We start from the raw sequence: 15,439 nt of genomic DNA, 5'->3' as shown, positions 1-15,439 counted from the left end.
ACTGAGCTAGCCAGAGGCCAGGAATATCTTTTTTTTTTTTTTTTTTTTTTTTTTTTTTTTTTTTTTTTTTGTGAGAGAGGAGAGAGAGAGAGAGAATTTTAATATTTATCTTTTAGTTTTCCACGGACACAACATCTTTGTATGTGGTGCTGAGGATCGAACCCGGGCCGCATGCGCACGCATGCCAGGCAAGCGGCTGCTCTAGCCACATCCCCAGCCCAGCCAGGAATATCTTGACTTCTATCTGAGCCACACCTTTATGCTTAACAATAGGAATAGAATACATTCAGTTCTTTTTTGTTTGTTTGTTTTGGTGCTGAGATTGAACCCAGGGGCATTTCCACTGAGCTTTATCTGCAGCCCTTTTTATTTTTTATTTGGGACTGGGGCTCGCTAAGTTGCCATGGGCCTTGCTAAATTGCTGAAACTGTCCTCAACTTGTTATTCTCCACACATTTGGTTTGAATCTCCAATAGAGACCAGACTTCTACCTTCATAGAAACGAATTTCCTAGTTCTAAGCCATCTTCTCCCTTCCCTTCTTACATTAAGTATCTTTTTGAAAACCTGGGGTGGGGGCGGGATGTACAAGGCCCTGATTTGAATCCCATTACAGCAAAAGAATGAATGAAAGAAAACCCTTCACTGTACATTTAAGTTGAGAGGGTGATAAGTAAAATGGCTGATTTGAAATAAACCAGGAAAGTTCTAAGAAGAGTGGCTAGGAAAAAGGAAAACAAATAGCATTGTCGACTTGTAAAGAGTTGGGTTCTCTGGTTTAGGAACGTCACCTAATCTCTGAGCCTGCTTCTTGGTTAAAATGGGGGTAATACCCACATCAGAAGATAACTGTGCGAATTAAAGGTGAGTCAAACACTTACCTTACAGTTAAACATGTGATAGGCACATTCTTATCAATTCTGCTTCCTTGTAAAAGGGAAATGTAAAGGGACTTGCTTTTTTAACTTCTTTACAACATCATTTAAATTTGGAGATTTGGTCTCTCAGAGCTTTCTTTATGAATTCTGACACATATAAGGAATTTCCTCTTAGAAGTGGGCCCCCTAAAAGCATTCTAGAGACAAAAAGTATCTGACCCTTCTCTGCTATACATTCCCCACCAGGCAGCCAGAAGGTACCAGGAAGAATGAACCATTATCCTCAGAACAATAGCCCATTGTAGAAAAAGAGAAGAGGGAGTTTGGTGGGGGATCTCATCCTATGTGGTGGTTTCTAGGATACAAACCCAAGTTTTTGGAAACATGGTGGGACCGACCAGTAGCAGTTTCTGCTATTCCTAACAGTGGTGTCATTCAGGCAGGAGGTGGTGCTTAGTCCTAAATGAAAAGGATAGGTGCCAGCCTCTGTTATCTTTTCCCCTTTCTTACCATGTGCTTCACTCCTGACCTAAAAGTATACCACCAGGAGTATGAGGCAGCCTGTTCTGTGTTTTGGTTCATTCTTGGTGTTTCAGCCAACACCAGCTGCTAGCCTGCTTTCTAGGTATAGTGGCAGTTAATCTTTTGGACCAAGACCACTCCTTGGACAGCAGTTCAGGAGATGTGTCACTCTGAGTCCTCCAGCATGGGGTGTGTCAGATTGCCCTTCCTTACATTTATAGCAAAGATAAAAAGAGAACCCACAGGCCTGGCATGCGTGCGGCCCGGGTTCGATCCTCAGCACCACATACCAACAAAGATGTTATGTCCGCCGAGAACTAGAAAATAAATGTTGGAAAATTCTCTCTCTCCTCTCTCACTCTCTCTTTAAAAAAAAAAAAAAAGAGAGAACCCACAGGGCTGGGGTTGTGGCTCGGTGGTAGAGTGCCTGCCTAGCAAGTGTGAGGTACTGGGTTTGATCCTCAGCGCCACATAAAATAAATAGACATAATACCTTTGTACTTTGTCTTAGTTTTTTTTTTTTTTTTTTTTTTTAAAGCTAACTGAAAATTTTTTTAGAAGTGTTGGGGTTGTTGCTCCCTGGTAGAGCGATTGCCTGGCATGCGTGAGGCGCTGGGTTCGATCCTTAGCACCACATGAAAACAAAATAAAGGTATTGTGTCCACCTACAACTAAAAATAAAATATTTTTTTTAAAAAACCCCAAAACTTAAAAGAAGTATTTGATACAGGTTGTCTCCTCCTCTTGATATATTGCTTAAGGAAGGTTTTAAGAAAAACCAGGCATCCTCAAAACTTGCCTGAATAATTAATTGTCTTAGTCCATTTTCCTTGGAGTTTGTTGTAGCTATTGCCTTCTTTTTTAATCTTCTGCTTTCTTCAAGGGCTATATTTCCCAGTGTCTTCTGTGTTCTTGAGGATTTCTTCTCACTCTCCAGTATGGGAGCAACCACCTGCCATGTCTCTGGATCTGTGAGACTAAGCTGAGAGTAGTCTGGCAAATTGCTAGTATTGATTTGGTCATTTTAGGCTATGCTTTTGGAATTTTTTCATTTAAGGGTTGTTACTTAAGTGGCTATAGCTGAGTTGCAAAATTCCCACTATATATCCTTACCTACATACTTGTAGGATTTACCTGTTGTTTTGTTGTTGTTGTTGTTTGTTTTTAAATGCCAGGTTGCTTAACCACTGAGCCACATCCCCAGCCCTTTTTATATTTTTATTTAGAGACAGGGTCTTGCTGAGTTGCTCAGGGCCTCAGCCTCCCAAACTGCTGGGATTATAGGTACATGCCACCGGTATACCTGATTTTCTTTTTTTTTCTTTTTGGTACTAGAGATTGAACTCAGTGATTGTGCTCAATCACTGAGTCATATCCCCAACCCTATTTTATATATTTTGTTTAGAGACAGGGACTCACTGAATTGCTTAGTGCCTAACTTTTGCTGAGGCTAGCTTTGAACTCGATCCTCCCGTCTCAGCCTCCCAAGCCTCTGGGATTATAGCCTGTGCCACTGTACTCAGTTTACCTGATGGTAATTTAGCTGCTATCAATGAGCACAACTAGGCAAAAGTTCTTCATAACTAACTGGGTATAAGAACTCCATCCAGGAGTTCCTCAAGGATTCAGCCAAATTTATGGGGAAATTGGATATCAGCTTGCTGTGAGCCTATTCTTTCGACTTGCCTGACATTGTTTACTGTGCTCAGCAAAATGAACTGATGTCATCCCCATGTGGCTCTATTGGGATATCATTTAAGCCCCCCTTCCTCTAACCCTGATCTAGTATCTTCCTGCTTGAAAATATGCTTTACCAGGCAGCCGTTCATGTTAGAGCTTGTGATTCTTCCTGTGAGAGCAATAGCACACACCCTCCCCCACCCCCCAAATGAGGTATGGACTGTGATTTCAGGCACGGTTTTGTTGTGGTGTGAAGAGAAGGTGTTAGCTGCTGAGTTCTGTTTGTCAGCAGAGCCTGACAAACCCATGCTGGCATTCGCTGGGGCTGGGCAACCAATCACAGCTGGAACAGTTATCGTCATGGAGTCCCTATGGGCTTCCTCTATCAGGTCACATCCCAAAATAACATTGGGCAGTATTTCAAGTGAAGAAATGAAGGCTTTCGGGTCTGTAGCCAGCCTGGAGTGTGAGATTCTGTGTGAAATAGTTGGACCTGCTCCAGCGCTTTTGATCTGCATGGTAGATGAGCAGTAAAATGCATGAAACACGTTGGAAACACGTGAGGAAATTCTCCTGGCCCTCCTGCTTCCTTGGAACTGGCAGGGCACTGAGTGGGCTGATCCCCACCTCCTGTCTCTCAGCAGGATCATACTTGAAGAAGAGCAAACCCCGGAAAAGAGGGCTTTCCACTAAAGGGGTATTGCTACAGTTCTCTTGGTGATTTAGGTGAACCCTTTTCACAGAGAGCTAAGAACCTGGAGTCCTGAAATGCTAAAGGCAGCACCTGCCAGGGAGAATAGGGGCTTGGATTAAGCTTGTTCTGTAAAAGTATGTTGTAGAAAATTGAACTTGTTAGGCACAGTGAGGTCTGACTCAACAACCAGACATCCGGCTTTTTGTGGAACAAAAGACCTGAAAAACTGGCTTTTTGTAGGGTAGAAGACAGAGGTGTGTCCTGTGCAATTAAAGGATATGGAGTTCAGAGCATATCTGTTCGTGTGGAAGAGAGAGGATGAGACATCTTTTGGAGTTTCTGCCTTTACCACTTCCTCTCATGGTCCAACAAAAATATTTACTGGGATTAGCCCCTGGGACTGATAGGTTCTTATACTGCTTGTGTGTTAAATCTCTTATTCCAGAGTATTGGTGCTGGTTGCTTGGCCCTGACCATATGGTACTAGTGCATTTGCACATGTCCCAGAGTGTTACAGACTAGATTTGTCCAGCCCTCTCCCTCTCTTTGTATCATGAGAAAACCAAAGTCCCAGCCCAAGGTTATAACTAAAATGTGTCATAGGTGGGCTTAGTCTCCTAACTCAAGGGTGTGGTGCTTTTTCCTTAGTTCATATAGAATCAGAGCAAATGGAGGGGGAGAGAGGGAAAACGAGTCCAGGCTTTGAGGTCCAACAGACTTGGATTTGCACTGCCACTTACTTTTTGGATGATTTGGGTTACAACCCAATCTTTTGTCAAGTCTTCCTCATCTTCAAAATGGTGATGGTAGTAGTATCTATAAGCAAAAATTGTAGGAAATTAAGTAATTCCACAAAAGGCCTGGCACATAGTAGATGGTCCAGTGGTGTGTGCCTATGGATAATAGTGCCCAGACACCCCAGCCCACTTGGGGCTATTGTTGGCAGTGGTTTATTTAGCATTTTTTCTCCAAGGAGTTCAAGCACTTTCCCAAAACTGATACCTTTCTTCAGAGGGCGTCTGTATGACAGTCACTTTCTTTGCCAGCCACAGGTCCTGGGACCCAGCCCCATGGGCTACAAAGGATTTTCTTTAGGCTCTTAGAATCCCTCAGCTTAATGAGGCATTCCTTGCAGATGTGGTGACCCTGGCTTTTTCACAAAAGTGCGACTAAAGCAATCTTCTTAGTCCTTGCCCTGACTGTGTAGCATGGCTGATGAGGTTTTGGTGTGGGTTTTTCTTTTTTTCTCTGTTTGCTTTGTTTTCTCAGTTCAAGGTCTCTGAGAACATATACCAAATTGCACAGGGGTTCATCCTCAGAGGATAGCAAAAAAGACAGTTAAGTGAGACTTTGACTTTATGTTTTACTTGTACACAGACAAAAATGTTCAGAACAAAACACTTAATTTTCAGAGCCAGGTTCTTGCTTGTCTTATGGATGGACTCTGAATTCCCATTCTATTCCAAAATACACCAATTTCTTTTTCCTGTAAGCCTGTAGCTCTTTTTGCCACAAGCTGGCAACTTACTAAGGAACAGAGACTAGAAAGGAGTACATGAGAAAATCTAATGCTCCCTAAAAGAGGGCATTGGGCCATGGATTTTATTAGACATTAGGGTCTAACGAGTGCCTTTGAGGCCATTTCTGGCCTATACAACTGGCTTCTCTTGTCTTCTTGCATTTATTCTCCTTGTCTCAGAAGCCAGGTGTCTCTCCTATAACTTAGCTCTCAAAATGAGGATGGAATGAACCATTTTCTCTTGGGATGAATTCAGAGATGTTTATCACTGCCCATGCTTTAGTCCTTTGAGAGGGAAGAGGTCTTTGGTGTTGCCTGGAGATTGGCCTCTTTTTTTTTTTTGTTTGTTTGTTTGTTTGTTTGGGGTGGGGGGCGTTACTAGGGATTGAACCCAGCTCCTCAAGCATACTAGGAAAGTGTTCTACCACTAGTGACATCCCATCCCTTTTCTATTTGTCATTTTGAGACAGGAAATCACTAAATTGCTCAGTCTGACCTTGAATTGGACTCCTCCTACCTGAGCTTCCCGAGTAGCTGGTATTACAGGCCTATACCACTGCACCCAGGTTAATCACATTTTTAAAGTATTCTGTGGTACAGCAGGTCTACTGCTTATCAACAAAAATACTAGCATTTTCTGACTCCTTAGCTAACAATGAAAGCTGGACACAGAAGTGTACATCCAGTTACTTACCTTGCCTTCAGAGCAAGCTTTCTTTGCATAGAACTCAATCGAGATGTTCCCAGCCTAGCTAAGTAGTCAAATGATTTGTGGAAGGTCAGAATATCTTGAAAGCTTGAAGGAAAGCCTAAGAAAGGTCCTCTAAAATCCAGTGATAGGTCGATTCACTTCAACTGATATTTCCAAGGCAAGCTCATTTGTGTAGGTAGGAATAGACTCAAATTAGGCCAACTTGGATCTCCTTCAGATGTGTCTCTTTAACTCTTTTCTTAAATGTACAGGGTTTTCATCCTTTTCTTCAGTGTACACTTTGTCCTACACCTTAAGTGGTGTTGCTTGAGAATGAACAGAGGGCAGGGGGTGTAGAGAAGTACATTCCTTGGCCGAATATTTTCATATTGAGCTTTTGATTGCTAATCTTGGATTCTTGACCCAGAATGAACTCTTTACTGATTAATGCAAGATAAGCAAACCCCTCAAATAAACACCAACTTCTTCCTTGAAAAACTTACAGCTGGAAGAAAATCTGAGTTAGTTGACATTTTTTTCATCCCAGGTGTTAGGCATATAGTCCCAACCTTGGCAGTTAAGAAATTGTCTTTTGCATGCAAATATATCCCTTTCTCACCTCTTACCCCTTATGTTGCAAAGTATGGTGAGTTGAAGGGAGTTTCTTTGTAAATGGAGGTTAGTACAATCTTGAGAGGGCGGGGGGGGGGGGGGATCTGTAAATGTTGCCCAGACTTGTTAAAATTCTCTCTCTTAGCTCCTTGTGCCATCCTGGCAGCGTTTTGTAGTTTCCCCATTGGAGGAGAGCTAACATCACACTGAAGTAGCTGCCTTCTTCTTTTATTTTTGGTACTAGAGATTGAACTCAGGGGCACTTTACCACTATTCTTTTTTATTTTTTTATTTTGAGACAGGGTCTCACTAAGTTGCTGAGGCTGCCCTTGAACTTTCGATTCTCCTGCCTTACCCTCCCATTGTGTGCAGCACATAGCTGCTTTCTTTCCTTTTTCTGGGGGTGAGGAGCAGAGGGTTTACCAGGGATTAAACTGAGGGCACTCAACCACTGAGCCACATCCTCAGCCTTTTTTAAATTTTTTTATTTAGAGACCGCGTCTTGCTAAGTTGCTTAGGCCCTCACTAATTTGCTGAAGCTGACTTTGAACTCTCAATCCTCTTGCCTCAGCCTCCCTAGCCACCAAGATTACAGTCATGTGCCACCATGCTCAGACTTGTTAAAATTCTTAAAATTTTAACTTGTGACCGTAGAAGTTAAGGACTCAGAATGAAGATGAAAGTACTAAGTCTCGGGGCTGGGGATGTGGCTGCGTGCGGCCCGGGTTCGATCCTCAGCACCACATACCAACAAAGATGTTGTGTCCGCCGAGAACTAAAAAATAAATATTAAAAAAAAAAATTCTCTCTCTCTCTCTCTCTCTCTCTCTCTCTCTCTCTCTAAAAAAAAAAAAAAAAAAAAAAAAAAAGAAAGTACTAAGTCTCCACTAACTCTCGGGAAGGTGGAACAGGGGTCAACAAACTACCATTTGTGAGCCAGCTACCTGGTTTTTAAAAAATGTTTTACTGTAACACAGCCACATCCATTTTTTAACATATTGTTCATGGCTACTTTTCCAATGCAATGGCAGAATTGAGTAGTTTTGACAGACAGTATGGCCCACAGAATCTAAAATATTTTGTACCTGGTTCTCAACAAAGTTTGCCACATATAAGCTATAGTATCATAACTAAATAATGTATGTCTGCTCTTGGTTATTTAAGGAAAATTCTCAGCATGTAATAGAATTGTTAAAAGAGTGATCTGTGTTCTTATGTATGTTTCAGGATCTGTCTGGTTCAATAGATGATCTCCCCATGGGGACAGAAGGAGCTCTGAGTCCTGGAGTGAGCACATCAGGGATTTCCAGCAGCCAAGGAGAGCAGAGTAATCCAGCTCAGTCTCCTTTCTCTCCTCATACCTCCCCTCACCTACCTGGCATCCGAGGCCCCTCCCCGTCCCCTGTTGGCTCTCCTGCCAGTGTTGCTCAGTCTCGCTCAGGACCACTCTCGCCTGCTGCAGTGCCAGGTACCCTCAAGTACTGACCTTTGTGAAGAGGGAAAGGTGACTGGTCCCGGTGGTATTAGGGAGCCCTGGTTTATGTCTGCATAGTTTCCCCATAGTGTTTGGAGAAGGGAAGTGGAAACCCCTTGGCTGGATATCTCTGTATATATAATACTGGGAGGTGCTTGGCTGTCCAAGAGTTGTTTCCAGCTCTAATAAATTGACCCCCTAGTTAGAATTCTCAGGCTTAGCCATGATTTGCTTACGTCTTTCTTTTTCTGGAGCAGGCAACCAGATGCCACCTCGGCCACCCAGTGGCCAGTCAGACAGCATCATACATCCTTCCATGAACCAATCAAGCATTGCCCAAGATCGAGGTGAGAGTCTGGGACTTTGGTGTAGGGATGGAGGGCTAAAGCAGACATTTGAATATTATGCAGTAGCTTTTGGGGAACTATGTGTCCATGAAGCTTAGGTTAAATCCATCAACAGATTTGAAGTTATCATCGGTTTGGCTGTACTGATGGCTGTAGAGTTGCATTTCCCAGTAGTCTTTTTTTTTTTAATTGTAGGAGGATACAATGCCTTTATTTTTATTTATTTATTTTTTGTGGTACTGAGGATCGAATCCAGTGCCTCACCTGTGCTAGGCGAGTGCTCCACTGAGCCATAACCCCAGTCCCATTATCTGTGTTTTTTGATACGTTTTCCCTACACTGTGTCTAATTTGGTCAGCAGTTGCTGAAGACTCAGCATTAAGTCTTTATCCATTAAACCATTTGCCATTTTGTTTTTTGTCACTGTGTGTCTTTTCAAGCATCCATTTAGTTCGAACATTTGGCATGCCTTCTGTTAATGGTGTGCTACTTCGTAGAGACTCTGTGCAAATAGGTGCAAACGGAAATGTAGATGATAAAATCCCAGGATCAGAAGAGAGCATTTGTTCCCACTGTACTGAGCAAATAACTCTATGGACTCTACTCACAATTAGGTTATATGCAGAGGAACCCCCAGATGCCCCAGTACAGTTCCCCGCAGCCCGGCTCGGCCTTATCTCCACGTCAGCCTTCTGGAGGACAGATGCACACAGGCATGGGTTCCTACCAGCAAAATTCCATGGGGAGCTATGGTCCCCAAGGGGGTCAGTATGGCCCACAAGGTGAGTATACTACCCAGTTAGGAGTAGGCAGAGATGAGAGGAGAAAATAGTTTCTTCTCTGATATATAATAGTAGAACTGTCCTTTGCCCTAAATCTACCCAGCTTAATCAGAGTTCTTAGTAAGACAGAGTTCTCTCTTTACTTAACTCAAGTCTTTGAATTTCTCTGAGCCTGTTTTATCTATAAATTGTAGTTCAAGTGTTTAGCCGAGAGCTGAGCACAGATACTTAAAAGAGGGTAGCTATTGGTTAGTATAGTGTGGGGTTTTTTGGGGTTGTTTTTTATTTTTAGTGAATAAGTCTTAGTTGATTTTTTCTTTACATCAGACCTAGGTAGATCTAAAGCTGAATATCTCACACATAACATGGGATAGGAAGTCAGATGAGTGTGTAGAAAGGAAAGAATTTCTCCTGAGAGTTGAAGGGCTCCAGATAGTATGGTAGCAAAGTCATTTTTGCTTCCCCAATCCTCCTCCCCTCAGTACTAAGATTGAACCCAAGAGAGTTCTACCACTGAGCTATGCCCCAGCCCTTTTATTTTAAATTTTGAGACGCTGTCTTTAAGATGAAGAGATGAACTGGGAGTGTGGCTCAGAGGTAAAGCTCTTTCCTAGCATGTATAGGGTCATGGCTTCAAACCTCAGCTTTGTGGATGAGCAAGGAGAGGGATGTGGGACAACTGAGGCCTGCCTTTACATGCATCTAGCTTTCCCTTTACTTTTTTTCCATGGGGGTTAAGGCTACCATGAAGTTGATCTCATTCCTGACCAAAATATTGAATGATTCTCATAGTTTATAGAGTTTGGGAGTTGAGATTAGTGAGTTTCTGATGAGTCACTAACCAAGTCTTGTGTCTTCTCTCCCTTCCCTCCCAGGAGGCTACCCCAGGCAGCCAAACTACAATGCCTTGCCCAATGCCAACTATCCCAGTGCAGGCATGGCTGGAAGCATGAACCCCATGGGTGCTGGAGGTCAGATGCATGGGCAACCAGGCATCCCACCTTATGGCACACTTCCTCCAGGGAGAATGAGTCATGCCTCCATGGGCAACAGGCCTTATGGCCCAAATATGGCCAATATGCCACCTCAGGTTGGGTCAGGGATGTGTCCCCCACCAGGGGGCATGAACCGGAAAACTCAAGAATCTGCTGTCGCCATGCATGTTGCTGCCAACTCTATCCAAAACAGGTAAGGCCTGGGAAGTAAAGGGGGTGCAAGTGCAAGGAAATATGTTGCAAAGCCATTTGGGTCATTGAGATGCTCTGGGCCTAAAAAAGAATGTTGTATAATACATATTATATATATGTATTTACATATAACTAATAAATATAATTTTCTTGAGCTTTTTAGAAAGCTGCTTATTTACAAAGTATTGCTTGTTAAGCATCATAGGTTGGTATCAAGTTTCATATGACCAAGTATCCTATGTAAATAACTTACAAAAGCTGGGCAGGGTGGCACATACCTATAATCACAGCTACTCAGGAGACTGAGGTAGAGGGATTACAAGTTCAGAGCTACCCTGGGTACCTTAGTGAGACCTTTTCTAAAAATAAAAATGGGGGCAGGGACTGGGGGTGTGATTCAGTGGTAGAGTGCTTACCTGGCATGCATGAGACCCTGAATTCAATCGCTAGTACCACAAAATAAATAAGGAATGTAGCTGGGTATGGTGCTGCACACCTGTAATTCCAGTGACTTAGGAGGTTATATCATAAGTTCAAAGCCAGCCTCAGCAATTTAGCAAGGTCCTAAGCAACTGCGTGAGACCCTGTCTCAAGATAAATCATAAAAAGGGCCAGAATGACTCAGTGGTTAAGCTACTCAGGAAGTTGAGGCAGGAGGATCATTTGAACCTATATATTTTTTTAAACCAACCTGGGCAACATAGCAGGAACCCATCTCAAAGAAAGATTGCAAGTCCACTTCCAAGTGCTATGCTGAGGAGTACTTCTGATTGGGGTTTGGTATGAGAAAAAGTAGTGGAATTAAGCATTTAATCTGGGCCTTTTGCCATAGAGAGGGCCCTGAAATGGAAATATAGCTTAACTTCGGAGGTGACTTAGAGGAAGGCAGTTCTTTCAAGACACAGTAGAACACTACTATTCAAGGAGTGTACCACTTAAAATTGAGCTAGTTTTTCTTTTAAATATTTTTTTAGTTGTAGATGGACACAATACCTTTATTTATTTATTTTTTAATTAATTAATTTATTTATTTGTGTGGTGCCCGAGGATCAAACCTAGTGCCTAGTGCTTTGTACCACTGAGCCACAACCCCAGCCCCAGAATTGAGCTAGTTTTTGCTATATAGAGTTCAGACCCTCTTAGAACACTCTTAGAACCTTTTGAAAGAGCTAGAAGAGAAGAGTATCTAGATGTTTCCTGTTTCTGGTTTAAGGGAACCATAAACTTTTTGCTTTTCATTTTCTTTCTCAGGCCACCAGGCTATCCCAATATGAGTCAAGGGGGCATGATGGGAACTGGACCTCCCTATGGACAAGGAATTAATAGTATGGCTGGCATGATCAACCCTCAGGGACCCCCATATCCCATGGGTGGAACCATGGCCAACAATTCAGCAGGTAAGTTCATTGGCTTTCTATAATACTGTGTATCCATTGGGGACAACACTCTCTTACTCTAGGTCATATACTATTGTCAGACCAGGATCCTTGCTCACCTCAAGGATTTGTTCAAGAATGATCTGCAAGTTACTGCTAAACCTGTTGACTTAAATTTTGTTCTCTTTTATAGGGATGGCAGCCAGCCCAGAGATGATGGGTCTTGGGGACGTCAAGTTAACTCCAGCTACCAAAATGAACAATAAGGCAGATGGGACACCCAAGACAGAATCTAAATCCAAGGTAATGATTTTGTCTTGACTCCTCTCAACTTTGGATCCTAACCTTTTCAGTGATAGGAAGAAGATAGTAACAGGATTTTAACCTTTTATGACTTCATCGAGCCTGAAAATGCTTATCCTCCTCTTATCATAAAGGGTTTCAGAATAATAGTTCATTTGAATTAGGTTTGAGTTATCCTAAGGAATCCGAATGTAAACAACATATTCTCACAGCTGCATGTCATGGAGGAAATGCTACACCCTACAGCATAGCATTCTCTGTGCCGTTTGGTGCTTCTGTGAAACTGCTTCCTGTATTCTAGCACTGATAGATGATGTGTGCTCTGGGTAACTAGTTGCCCTTCTCTTCCTGGACCTTACTCGTAGCAGCAAGAATGGTTGGTGCCTGTGTTATATAAAGGGGGAAATGGCAAGGGTATTGAGTCCTTGGGCTTCCATAGGTTGGTCCTGTGTATACTCTCTGTTAGGCTATATGGCAACCCTGGTATCTTCTTATCCGTATAAATAGGGAAAATAAAAATCATATCTGCAGTGTCCTGTGATTTTTCACCTCTGGCTTCCAGTCCTTTGGGCCACTATCTTGTCTTAGGCAAAACTATTTTCAATCAGGTGGGAGATCCATCCTTTTTTGAGAGGAGGAAGAGATTGTTTTCATCTTAGTCTACCCCATTGTTTTAAAATCATGTTTTGAGTTTCTCAAGTAAAACAATATTAAGTATGTCCTGACTTCTGGGGAGTAGTGTGGGGATAGTAGTGACTTCAGTGTCAGGTGTCAGTGTCAAGGGTTTGAAACTTCACTGCCAATTAAAAATTGTAAGATCCTAGGTGTTGCCTCCTGGGGTCTGGTTCTTTATCTTTAAAAATGGAGGGAAGTGCCAGATGTGGTGGTCATTTTATATAATCCCAGTGACTCAGGAGGCTGAGGCAGGAGGATTATAACTTAGTGAGACTCTGTGTCCAAATTTTTAAAAAAGGAAAGAGCTGGGAGCTTGAGATGTGACTTAGTGGTTAAGTACCTTGGGTTCAATCCCTGATACCACCCCCCTTCCAAGAAAAAAAAAGGAGAGAAGTTATAATACCAGATAAGTAAAGGCAGCTCTCAGTATGTACCATATAGTTAGTATTAGCGTCTTTCTTTTATGGTAAGAAACTCTGGCTTCCTTTTGACCCTTCAATCTTGCTTCCTTTTGATCCTACAATCTTATAAAGGCAGGACCTGGGTTAGTGACCACCTAAAGCAAGAAGCTTTACCCATTTCCCTTATAAAAGACTTCTCAGACCTTTAACATAGGCTTTGGATTTGACTCATTCTATGAATTTTGACCTGCTTCTTCCAGAAGTCCAGTTCTTCTACTACAACTAATGAGAAGATCACCAAGTTGTATGAGCTTGGTGGTGAGCCTGAGAGGAAAATGTGGGTGGACCGTTATCTGGCCTTCACAGAGGAGAAGGCCATGGGCATGACAAATCTGCCAGCTGTGGGTAGGAAACCTCTGGACCTCTATCGCCTCTATGTGTCTGTGAAGGAGATTGGTGGATTGACTCAGGTGAGTGCCTAAGAGTTGACTTCCCCTTGTTCCCCCAAGCCCCTATCAGGTTACTCATTGGCTTTCTATAATACTGTGTATCCCTTGGGGACAGCACTCTCTTACTCTAGGTCATATACTATTGTCAGACCAGGAAGACGGGCTACCAGAGATAAGGCAAATGCAGTAGACTGAGACCCTTCCTGGTAGTATGAGTTATTAGTCTAGGGCCCCACTAAAGTACAAAAATAAAGAAAGCTCTTAGATATTCTGATTCCATGGAGACAGTTTGGCATAGTAACAAGTATAGTGTTTGGAGAGAGAGGCCTAGTTTTGAGTCCTGTCTTCACTCCTCAGAACAAATGTGACCATTTCAAGGTCTGTAAACCACTCTGAAGGGTATAATGTCAAACAAAAGTTAGAAATAATAAAGCTTTCAGCAAAGTTTTTGCCACATGAATTGATTGGCAAGATACTACAAGAGCAGCCGGAGAATTTGTTAACCCTCTCAATCCAGGAAACTTCCTAATGGAGATGTGATTTCAGGAGCTTCTTCATAGAAATAATTGATAAAGGGAAGAAGTAAAGTGAAGTGTTGGAAAATATGTGTGTAGTTACTCTGTATGGGAGACTTAAGTGAATGGGTTTAATCCTTGCTGAAAACCTCTGAACAGATGCCACCCAGAGTTTTGCCCCCACTCCCTGATACTTTACAGTTTTGTTTTAGACTCAGTCTAAGAGGCAAACAAGTGAGGCCACACTAACAGATAGCACACAGTGTTTGCAGACTGCTTCTCTGTGTGGTCTGTAGTCTCTAGACCAGAAACCTGCTCTGGGATCAGAGTTTGTGACTAAGCTTAGAGGGAAGGTGTGGCAGGGAGGGACTTATTCCAAACCTTCTAAACCAGAAGAGGAAAACAGCTGTCACTAGCAGAAAAGAAAGTGATTGGAAAGAAGCCAACCAACAGTCAGTTATGAATTCCTTCTCCCTTCAGGCTATATTTCCCTCCCCCACAAAGGAAAACAAAACAAAACAAGACGCGCATACTGCCCCATAGTGCCTACTGCCCCATAATTGTCATGGGAAGCAAAGCCACAGAAGGCTTTGAGGTGACCCTGGGTGTATTCATGCTCATTTCTTTGATACTGAGTTCTCACAGTCAGGCTTCTCCTGCCTGTAGGGAAAGGGGGTATATTGGGTTAGGTTTGGCATACTTCTGATTGATCGGCATCTGAACTCATTGAACCTACAATGAACTATGGAGAGAATCCTAAGCCTAGGCCTGTCTTCCAGTTTGCAAAAGGATGAAAACCTTTCAGTTGCTGTGATGTAACTGAATTTGAAAGACAATAAGAATTCACAGAAATGAGGGTGTTTTTATTTTTATAAGTTAGTTTGTGGAAGGCAAATTATAAGAGTCCTGCACTTTTCTAAAGATTAGCAGAGTTTATGTGGAGGGGAGGAGCTGTTCTAATAGATTGGGCCAGAGATGGCATGGATATGGGAGAAAATCTGAAGTATCACCCACCAACGCCATCAACTTTAAAGACAGCTTATGTGTTACACCACCACTATGGGAAGTATTTCTTCACCTCCCTTTGTCCCTGTCTGTGCTTCCTTAAATTCTATCCTTTGGTATCATAGACACCAGATCAAAAGGCATCACAACATATTAAATTTTCCTTGTAAATCAGAACTGGAAAGCCAGTGTTCCCAACCCTTTGGGTTCAGGCTTCCTAAGTGGTGGATACATGAAAAAGGAGACCTGCCTAGCTAATGAAGAAAATCTTAATTGTGGGGAGCATTTGGTCAATGGTCTTGTTCAGTGTGCCCTGAGACTGAAAAAAGT

The 15,439-nt window shown here is 42.5% G+C and overlaps 1 protein-coding gene across 3 annotated transcripts in view; it reads left to right on the top strand.

Annotated features, from left to right (window-relative positions):
- The window catches only part of ARID1A (AT-rich interaction domain 1A), a 78,406-nt gene that overhangs the window by 52,503 nt on the left and 10,464 nt on the right, over positions 1–15,439 (top strand). For all 3 annotated transcript variants that reach the window (XM_081306777.1, XM_081306776.1, XM_081306775.1), the window contains 7 exons: positions 7,823–8,063; positions 8,327–8,416; positions 9,031–9,198; positions 10,074–10,386; positions 11,637–11,782; positions 11,955–12,064; positions 13,401–13,610. In XM_081306777.1, coding sequence (XP_081162903.1) covers positions 7,823–8,063; positions 8,327–8,416; positions 9,031–9,198; positions 10,074–10,386; positions 11,637–11,782; positions 11,955–12,064; positions 13,401–13,610 — 1,278 coding nt within the window. The remainder of the gene's footprint in view (positions 1–7,822; positions 8,064–8,326; positions 8,417–9,030; positions 9,199–10,073; positions 10,387–11,636; positions 11,783–11,954; positions 12,065–13,400; positions 13,611–15,439) is intronic.

The sequence above is a fragment of the Spermophilus citellus genome (genome assembly GCF_964194105.1).
Source record: "Spermophilus citellus genome assembly, chromosome: 9".
In the NCBI taxonomy this organism is placed as follows: domain Eukaryota; kingdom Metazoa; phylum Chordata; class Mammalia; order Rodentia; family Sciuridae; genus Spermophilus; species Spermophilus citellus.
The sequence above is the reverse complement of the archived record's forward strand: the minus strand, read 5'-3'. Positions and strand labels throughout refer to the sequence as shown.